This window comes from Betta splendens, chromosome 19 (genome assembly GCF_900634795.4).
Source record: "Betta splendens chromosome 19, fBetSpl5.4, whole genome shotgun sequence".
NCBI lineage: Eukaryota > Metazoa > Chordata > Actinopteri > Anabantiformes > Osphronemidae > Betta > Betta splendens.
This window is the reverse complement of record NC_040898.2, coordinates 5,300,072-5,310,317: the sequence shown is the minus strand read 5'-3', so window position 1 is coordinate 5,310,317 and position 10,246 is coordinate 5,300,072. Positions and strand designations below refer to the sequence as shown.

At 49.8% G+C, this 10,246-nt stretch overlaps 1 protein-coding gene and 1 long non-coding RNA gene across 2 annotated transcripts; one reads left to right on the top strand and one right to left on the bottom strand.

The window, feature by feature from the left end:
- The first annotated feature begins 1,861 nt into the window (after positions 1-1,861).
- LOC114845463 (uncharacterized) lies at positions 1,862-3,625 on the top strand. The gene is made up of 4 exons (XR_003783893.3): positions 1,862-2,097; positions 2,296-2,556; positions 2,762-2,888; positions 2,978-3,625. It is a non-coding gene; the product is annotated as an uncharacterized LOC114845463 (long non-coding RNA).
- Positions 3,626-4,503: 878 nt separating this feature from the next.
- On the bottom strand, positions 4,504-7,294 carry LOC114845462 (WAP, Kazal, immunoglobulin, Kunitz and NTR domain-containing protein 2-like). Its single transcript, XM_029133499.3, has 2 exons — positions 6,737-7,294; positions 4,504-6,569 (listed from the first exon to the last, which is right to left on the bottom strand). Exons 1-2 carry the CDS (start codon positions 6,920-6,922, stop codon positions 5,049-5,051), a joined length of 1,707 nt encoding a protein of 568 aa, XP_028989332.1. The 5' UTR covers positions 6,923-7,294; the 3' UTR covers positions 4,504-5,048.
- Between the last annotated feature and the right edge of the window lie 2,952 nt (positions 7,295-10,246).

Sequence of the window (10,246 nt, the reverse complement as noted above, 5' to 3'; positions counted from 1 at the left end):
ACCTACAGTAGGCATGTTTTTGACAACATACCAGACTACGTTTTCTACGACATACTGTAAGACGACAATATGACATTAATCAAGACTCTGATGGGATTTCAGGGCTACTGCACAAGGAAAAGTGATGTCTGATACATATTGGCTGCCCACTGCTTCCCCAGTGAGGGGATGGCTCTTATTTTATCTTAAATGGAAAAAAGTCACATGAATGTGTTGGTAAATAAATTGAAATAAAATCAAAATAATTTATAAATAGTTACATAAATAAATAAAATAAGTTAAATAAGTTACAAATAGTGAGGGTGGAGGTGGGGCCCCGTTCCCTGGTCCTTAGAAAGACAGCACTGCTCATTAAACCAACGTGTAAATTGAGCACTGATTCTTAAATGACATCGTTTTTGTGAGTATCTGTTGAACAAGCAAGACGTGGGAAGGTGAATCACTCCGAACAAGTATCGAGTAAGTAAAAGTAAGTGAGGAGAAAATCCCCGTGATACAGACAAGTTCAATTGTTTCAAGCTGAGCTGCCAGGAGATTAGAAGATTAATATGATTTTTTTTTTTCTCACTTTTCACTACAGCAGCAGCTCCTTGGAGTAATACTCCGCTCTGACAGGATAGAGAATCACTGATACGTACAGAGGAACGGGTGCAACGACTGGAGGGGAGTGAACGAGGGAATGAGAGAAATGACGGGATAAGCGAGGGAAATCTGGATTTAAGGGCTTTGCTCTACTTTAACACAAGAAATTATTCAGAGCCTGCAAACAATGGAGCCAGGAGAGGAAGACGACTCAGCTGACACCATGTAGGAATTAATGAAGTTCTCTGCCGACGCAGAGCAGAAGCGTTTTACACTCTGGAGGCTGGAGACATTTTCCTATTTGTGTTTTAACGACGCAGAAATGTCTGCTACTTTATTTTCTAATTATAACAACGGCACTGATTAGGACGGGATCGCTGCTTTAGAGATTAGTGAGCATCCTATTTCATTTATATAAACGATGCTAAGGCCCTGTTTAAATGTGAGGGTGACCCGGAGAATGCGTTTGGTTACAATGTGTACAATACAAAACAATCAGGAATCCAAAAATAATGTGAGACGCTCATTATGAATAATCAATTAATTACATTTTCTCAGTTGGAGCTCCTGTTTAGCTTCATCTACACAAATGAAACATTTAAATAAATACAAATAGACCTCATCATGTACAAAAATATAACATTCAAAGCAATTGTGGACTTAATACTTGAATAAATTAACAGGATGCAATTGGTGACCAATTAATTATAATATTTAGTGAGATCTGCTGAAACAAGCTGGTGAGTGTTGGTTTAGTTCGCTCCCCGCAGCGCACAGCTCTGCTCTGACTCCCCTGTTTACTCTGCTGGTAACACGGTTCGCCGATGGATCACGTATTGATCCCCCCCCCCCCCTCCCCTCTGTGTGACGCGCGGGCAGCCTGATTAAACTTCCAAAGCGGATTGCATAATGCATGCAACAGAAGCGGGGCACTGGAGATTTAGAACAGAAGCCTCTCTGCCGCTCCGGTGGAGGGGATTGCGTAAGAAAGGAGAGGGGATGGATTCGGGTCACGGTGGCTCCGGGAGCCACGGTGAGTGATTGGACCAGACACACTCAGGCAACTTGAGCTCGCTCCCTGTCTGGAGCGGAGCGGCGGAGGGGGGGGGGGGACCGGAGACGGGGGGGGGGGACACTGGCCTTCCGGGCTGTCAAGCCATTCCACTTGACTGCTGTGCTATTCCTGACCAGCCTGTGTGCTGTTCCAAAAATAAAACACTATGAAGGAGTGGGCGAGCGCCTGCATATGCGGCGACGCGCCCCCCCCCCTCCTCCCCCAAGAGCGCGCACAGACACCACTCGCTCTGAGGAACACGCGGCTGCAAGTGTGATTCTCCGAATTAAATGTTTAACGTGAAATCCACGCCACTGTTACGCAACCTGACGTCCACGGTTCCACAGCATCCGATCTGATCTCATTACGCATAAAAAAAAAAACAACTTAATGACACCAAAAGAAATTTTCAGGAGCACGAAGTCAAGGACAGTCACCACGTGACAGAGAAATAAATGACGGTAGGATGCACCTTCTCCCCTCATTTATCACCAGTCAGTCACAGGTTTTCTGCGAGCGGTGCAAGTTGCTGAATTGCAGTGTGTGTGTGTGTGTGTGTGTGTGTGTGTGTGTGTGTGTGTGTGTGTGTGTGTGTGTGTGTGTGTGTGTGTGTGCGCGCGCGCGTGCGTGCATGTGTGTGTGGTTCTACGTTGTCCCAGGTTTTTCATTACATAAGGACAGCAGCAGTGAACCGGAAGTGACCGCAGGCTTAGGGGCTTGTGGAACGCGTAATCCAGCTGCTGGACGGGCAGCGGAGCGACCTGCGGTCCGTCCGGAGAGCACAATCATCGCATTCTCAATGATCTGGGCCCAAGACAGCAGCTTCCATCCAGCAGAGACTGATAAAACGCCCAGAACGTGTTCCTGCATCACCTGAACTAAGAACCAGCTCTGGTGACTGTCTCCTTATGGCCTGTACTGTAAGTGGCTGATTCTGCGAGCGCGTGCTGCCCTCTAGTGGACATGAAGCGTTGCTGCATCAGTTGGCCGAACGATCCCCTTAGTCATAGCTGAACATTTTGTCCTCTACTAATAAACTCAATCCTATTTCCCCTGCATGTGTCTACACAGTATAATAATATTATATTCTAGTCTACATTCCATTCTCGTCCGTTCTATCTTCAGACACAACCGTACCGTGTTGCTGTTGCTCAATGCTGTACCTGCACCCGACACCAGAGGGCGCTGTGGTTCACGTAGCCTCTCCAACCCCACGACCACACCACCTGCACTGCAGCAAAAAGCACTGCAGGTCAGATAGAGCTGTATATTCCATTCATGCATTCACCACTTTACCCAATCATTGATTTACACTGTTTTATTTGGTAAATGCATTCGCAGGTGTGACCTGAAATGAGCAACAAACATCAGTGTTTCCCATAAGAAACGTAGTTATGACACCGAGCATTTGGACCATTTGTTGGAATGAACATCTGTCAACCTCTGAGCACTGATTGGGGATTTCTGAGGCCACTCATTCAGGGAAGTGACAGTATTCCTGGATCATTCCTGGCCTCCCACGCTACCACCTACCAGCTTCAAGCCTTTCAGCTGCTGTGGCCGCACCATGAAATATTGCTTCATGTGCGCGTGAGACGCTACTGTACGTCTTCAATGGACGTCCCGGATGATATGACCATAACAGACGCAGGTCATGAATCAAAGGTCCTGAACCACCCGCGTGGATGATTCATCCAGCAGGTGCTCCGCTCGCCGCCTGTTCTACCTGCTGCAGGTCTGCGCCGGGCGCCTCGAGTGAACCGCGCCGGTGAACGCGGTGAACCCGTCCCGTCGACAAAACCCCAGAAGAAGAGAAAAAAAAAATATAAGCCAACCCTCTGCGCCGCATATCAAAGCATAACTCCTGCAGCCGATCGCTCGGCCCAGCTCAAATTAGACAAACATAAAAGTGCCTGAAAAATAAGGATCACACATGTTTTGAATATGCTGAATTTTAATTGATAATAAATTGTGCCTTTGTAGACCCCAGACTACGCATTGATGTGGTGAAAGGTGCTTTTTTATAAGTGCTGGGAAAGCGGAGGAGAAGAAAAATACTTTCATGGCCTTTGGGGTTGTTTTGATGGGTTTTGGTTTGATAGCGTTGCTTCTAATCACAGGTCCGGTCCTGTAAACTTTAGCAGTTGGATCCCGTTCAAGCATCGGAGGGACACGAGCGAGTGGCTTGTACAGTATTTGAGTTTTTATTCAGACTTGATAGCATCAAAAATAAACCAGCATTATCAAAATTGGTGCTTTGGCTCCAATTGAAAAGGTCCAAAGGAATGAGTCTCTTCATCACAGTTTGAGTCGAGATCAGCGACTGATGAGACGTCAACGAAGTCAAACTTGAAGATGAACTGTATTTACATTCCTTCCCGAGGTGATCCGAGGATCTGCTATTTCTCAACAGCTGCTGAAGTGCGGCTCCGAGCGCCCAGGTGGTTTTTGGCAGAGGGGGGACCGGCCGATGCGTCTCCCGCCTCCAGCGCCGCTCTGAATGGGAGAAACAGAGTCCCACGTGGGAGGCGGAACCCCCTCCTCGAAGCCCACCGAGGCCCGTTCCCACTAACCCGGAGACGCCGGCTGGCACCACATGAAACACATAGCTTTCGTATGGGAGTGGATCTGAGGTTTACAGCTCGGGCTCCTTTACCCAATTAGACGGGATGAGGAGGGTGAAGTTTTTACAATGCCACCGGGGTCTTTGGCCTGGATGGGCTTCGCTCGGGGGTTTTAGGTATGAAGAGAAAGCCTGGGTGGGCTGAGAATACGCTATTCCCTCATCTCTTTTATCACGGCCTGTCAGAGTCACCACACAGGTACATGGAGTCGTTATATATATTTATATATGGAAGGAGACTGGAGAAAAATGTAACATGTTTATTTATTTATTCATCTTCATTCTTTACACGTCACAGAAGTAAAAAAGGGTTTAATAATAAATATATAAAAGTAAAAAAGTGATTAATAAAATATGTTACAACCAATGTATGAATTTGATGAGCTTAGGTTCAATTTTTAAGAACGTTGGCAGAACAATAAGCTTAATAATACATATTATACAATAAATAGACTGATAATGGATCCTAATCTAATTATGGCTGTTGGGTTCCTCGGTGCGCGTCTGCAGGCTCCATTTGCTGCAGGCAGGAGAGGTGATTGACACAGTCTGTGGGCTTTATCGTGATGAATGTCTCCTGCGCGCGTGGTATTTCAATCAACAGCAGCAACGCGGCGCACGCACTTCTGCGCGTGCACGCAGCCCCACATCACGGCGGTCCCGATCCGACGCAGCCCGATTAATTCGTTAAATGCGGCAGGAAGGAAAAACAAAAAAACTCGAAACAAGTCGAAACAGAACCACGAATGCTGAGAACGCGGGGTCGCAGAATATGCAAATGCGGCTGCTCTACTCGGGGCTGGGAGTCATCGCTTTGAGGATGTCGCACGCGCTCTTGGAGGCGAGCTCCCTCAGCTTCCGCACGCGCCGCGGGCTGGACGCGCCCACGTAGCTCTCCGGCTGGATCACGGCCACGCCGTCGCGCGCGTCGCCCATGACGATGAGCGGCCCCTCCGCGGCGGCGCCCGTGACGTTCGGGCACGGGCAGCTCCAGTCCACGTTGACGAAGGTGACCTCCAGGGGCTCGTGGCCCAGGAAGCGCAGGCCCATCTTGTCGTCCTTCAGGATCTCCTCCACGGCCACGAGCGCGTGGCCGGAGTCGCGCTCCTCCGTCACGTCCGTCATGCGGCCCACGATCGCGAAGTCGCTGCGGCAGAAGCTCGCCACCATCTTGCCCCTCGGCTTGCAGGCTTTGCAGCGGTGGCGCGTGGGGTGGGGGCACGCTTCCTCGCACGCCTCCCTCGACTCGAAGTTGTTGCCGTTGCCCTCGCAGCCCCCGTAGATGAAGGAGCGGCACTGCCGCAGGGCGCCGCTGTAGGCCCAGCGCGGCTCGTACGCTTTGCAGGGCCCCTGCAGGCTGGGGAGGCCGCACGGGCCCGACAGCTCCGGGCCGCAGCACCGCATGCACTCCTCGTGCGTCTCCATCACCTCCCCACCGCCGTGGCAGTGGGCGTGGGCCAAGCAGCTGTTGTTGTTCGCCTCGAAGTACCAGGAGACTTTCTCCAGCTCACTCCCGCAGCCCCGCGGGTCATCCGGGGGTTTCACGCACCCCGCGGGCGGGCAGCGGGTGTCCGTGTCCTCTGCCGGGCGTGGGTCCGGGGGCAGGACGGCGAGTGGGTGGTCGGCCCTCACCGAGCCGGACGGGTTCCGCGCCGTGCACGTGTAGACGCCCGAGTCTCGCGGCTGTGCGTTGTAGATGACCAGCTGGCCGATGTTGGTGACCACCATGTTCCCACGCACGTGGTTGGGGCTCATCACCACCCGCTCCGCGCCCTCGGGCAGCCGCTTCTCCCAGGTGACGTCCGGCCGCGGGGCGCCCGTCACGTCGCACAGGAAGCTGGCCGTGTCGCCCACGCTCACCGTCTGGAGGGTGGGGCCGCCCACGAGGACGGGCGCCGCGGGCGGCACGGAGAAGCTGGTCGCCTGCGGCGCGGTGGTGGGGCCCGGGGTGGTCGCCCGGGGCAACGCGGGGCTGGTGTTCGGCCAGGTGAGGTGGAAGCGGCACGTGACCACGGTGAGGACGACGCCCTTGGAGCACGCCTCCGCGTCCATGTAGCACTTGTTGTAGTAGGTCATGCCGTCGGAGGCGCACGTGAAGTGGGGCTCCCTCTCGCACCGGTCCCGGCATTTGCACACGGGCTGGCCGTCCCACACGTCGCACTCGGACCCCTGCTGCGGGCACATGAAGCTGGCGCACGTGGCCTCGTCGGGCATCCCCACGGGACCCTTGTTCCCGTCCACGTAGCGCGCGGCCACGCAGCTCCGCGTGCCGCACACGTTCTGGCAGCACTTCTCGAAGGGCTCGCACTCCTGCGGGAGGAGAGAGAGATCCCAGATGGAGAACGTCACATTCGGCAGCTACGGAGTCGACTCAGAAACACGCCGAACATTTTATTCTTTTACGATTTTAAGAAGGTTCAAATCTCTAAAGCAGACGTGCGTAAAACGCGTTGCCGACGTCTCAAGAGTTACTGTACCTGGTCAGATTCGCACTCGCGCGTGCAGGTGCTCATGGCGTCCACCCACAGGTTGGGGTTCATGTCATTGGGGCAGATGCCCGCGTGGGAGTAGGTGATGCGGGGCAGAGCTCGGACCCGCGCCTCCATCCACACAGACGCGCACGCCAGGAAACAGATCCACCGTGGAAACAGCATCCGCCACATCTCCAGGGCGGAACGACGCTCAACAAGTGGAGGAGATTTCAAAAAAAAAAAAAAAAAAATCAGCAAAGCAGCTGTGAGAGTTGTGTGATCCAGCAGGTCGAAGAGGAGACGAAAGAAGGTTAAAGACGAACGAACAAATCACGCGCGCGTGTGAGTCTGCGAGTCAGGGCGGTGCGCGTCAGCTGATCAATCCGGTTTGTTATCCCACTCCTGCACCGGCGATGCTCTATTTATACCACCCATCTGCAGCCACCGCCGCTAACGCCACTCGCCAAGTTTACTCGTGTCACCTAGGAGCTGTCTCTGAAAGTCAGTGGGAAGCTTCGTGCTGGGGCACCTGCCTGTTAAAATAATTGCTGGTAACCCCGTTTAACCCTTAGAGGGCTCGATCCGGCGCCGGCGCGCGCTGCGCGCAAAGACGCACGGAGGCGCGCGAGTAAAAGGGGAAACGGGTTCTTTAAAAATGAGGCAATAAATGAATAAAAGCCAAAAGAAGCACAGATACGAAGCAGTTACCAGATAAACGCTATATTTCCTTATGAACGTGTGCTCTAGAATAAAACCATAACTAAGAAAAGCGTTTATTGTATTCCCAACGGTAAATATATTATTAACTGGTATTTTATTTTTCTATAATTGTAACTATCATGAGGGGAGATTTTTTTTAATTTTAATCAATTTTTATGAAGACATGACTTTTTCCAGTATTTAATTAAAAAAAACGTGTATATCACAAATCTCTCATCAACTCCTGCTCCTCTGTCCCGCTGCTTGTCCAACTCTGATTATTCAAGTGTGTTCCGTGGAGAAGCCAGTGTAAACGTCTACCATAAAATCAAGTATCTACAGGTACAGGCGTACCTTATAAAGTGGTCAGTGAGTGTAACGCTCTACCTAGTTTTATTTTCTAGCACGGTTTGGTTTGTTTAGGTCAGTAGAAGAAAAGTCTCATTTTCCACATTCCTCATTTCTGTGTCTTCATTACTATTTACACAATACACTGTTTATATATCTTTGCTTCACAAATGAAAGTGTAAACATTAATTGTGTTGCATTTGTATGTATTTTAACACGAGCGAGGGACTTGTACTGACAGGAAATTACACATCTGCAAATGAAGCCAGTTCTCTTGATACTATGCTGTGACGCTTTAAAGAAAAGGACCAGGACCTGTGACTATACAGAAGTATATGCGTGTATTGTCCTTATATCAAGTCATACTGGGTGATGTCAAAATGCAGAGTTACATGTTTAATATTTTAGACACAATATATGAGAAATGCCCAGTTGCTGATCAGAAAATGTAAAAAAGACGAGTCTTGATCAAACTACAGGAAAGATTTCAGTTAAACATCATTGGACACCAGCATGTGACTCTGCAAGCTCTTCAGTTTGGACCCTGATTCCAGTTATGATGGACTCGTGGCTGGAGGTCAGAAGGTCAGAGGAGGCGGTGGGCACCAGTGGCAGAGAGGAAGAGGGCGTTTCCAGCTGCTGGTGGCTTCAGCAAAGCACTGACTGTCCAGTCTTGTGCTTTAGATTGCACCGATTGAGGGGTTTCAACTGCTGCTGGCTCACACGTGGCGTTGGTGTGGTTGTTGCGTGTTTAGCAGGATTTGGAGTCTCATGGCGGGGTTTTTCGTGAACTGCTGTGGCGGCTCTCGTTGCTGAAGCCCCCGCGTCTCAACACCACCGCGGTTACAACAGCAGCAGCTGCGAATACACCCTTTTCCAAATCCGACCCGTGAGCCAGCGGAGGTGAAACGAGGACAGTGCTACTAAAAAAACCTTTGCAGATCAGGTGATGTGGCCCACAGTGTGTGTGTGTGTGTGTGTGTGTGTAGTAACAACTGGAGGTGCTTGTTTCTTTCATTAGTTAAGCTACTTCGACCGGTTCCCTCTGCAGTTCAGCTAAGGACAGGCGAGCTATTAGACTGCCTTCCTGCGCAATAACAGTGGAGTCATGCTGAGCCGCTGTTTGTGCGGGAAATAGTTTGTTCTTCATGCAGACGCGATGATCTTTTGGCAAGCCGCGCTGCGTGTGTCTGTGCAGGACAAGCAAATAAACCCTATTTATCTCAAATCTGCTGAAAGTCTTAGTTTGCATGTGTCTTTATACAAACATCTACTAGTTGTGTGTCTTTCCTGGAAATCGAGCGTTGTTATTTCTCCTACCTGGCCAAAATGCTTGTTTTCATTAGCTATAATGTTCTAGGCGCTGAACTGTAAGTGATATTATGCGTGTGTGTGTGTGTGTGTGTGTGTTGTTTCAAACTTCCCCAGGACAGGAAGCAGTCAGCTCGCCACCCACGGCTCTCGGTCTGAACCTGTCGTTTACAAATGAGACGCTTTCATAGCAAGTCGGAATTAATAAAGTCCTGTCAAACCCTGTGAGGACGGATACATCTCGGGGCTACAGACGCAGAGGAAATGATGGAGTCAAATAACAGGGATGCTAAGAAGTAGAACATAATCCAGTGACAGGCCCTCAGGCAAGAGGTTACACGAGGTAAAACTTAGTTGGTTGTAATTTTCCTCAACTTCCATAAAGGAATACATATAATACAAATCATCACCAAAAACTACCTGACAAGGGGTCAAACTGGGCCAAAATAGTAAAAGTAAAATTAAAATTTAGGCTTCATTTAAAGCAGGAGTAAAACTAAAAAGAACTGAGTCTTACTGTAACTAACTTGAGCTAATTTGTTGCTAACTAACAGAGTTTTGCTAAATATTATAATTTAGTAATGTTTCCATGAAGGAGTTAAAGACTTCCCTGACAATGGCGTCACACACACATAAAATTGAGCAACATTCAAATTCAGTTGGCCCTTTATCTGGATTTCCTGTACCTGCAGCACAAACTGATGGGTGCGAGTTTGCAGACGGGCCAGAACCAAGCCTCCCCACTGCCTCATGAAGCTTTGCCCATAGGCAGGAACTTGTTTTTACAACATCATGGTATTTTTTTTTAATCCTTAAGTAGAGAATCAGCCTCACCCAAATATTGCCTGAACTTTGGTGGGACTTTTCTGTAATGGTTTCTGGGGTAACATCATCATCACTGCAGCACGGGGGATAAGTTTCTAACGTTAGTGTACAGCTGCTGCTCCCTGATTGGCTGTTGGCGCCCTCTAGTGGACGATGGGAACATTACAGCTTGTCTGCTCCAACTCTGGTCTGGTGCACGCGGTCTCACTCCGTGGCACTGGGACTGGCTCCACATCCTAGAAGAACACAACAGTCACCTGGTTCATTCCTAAGATAGATATCCTACAATACCCACAATGCACCTTTAACCAGTTTATTACTACTTATGTATCA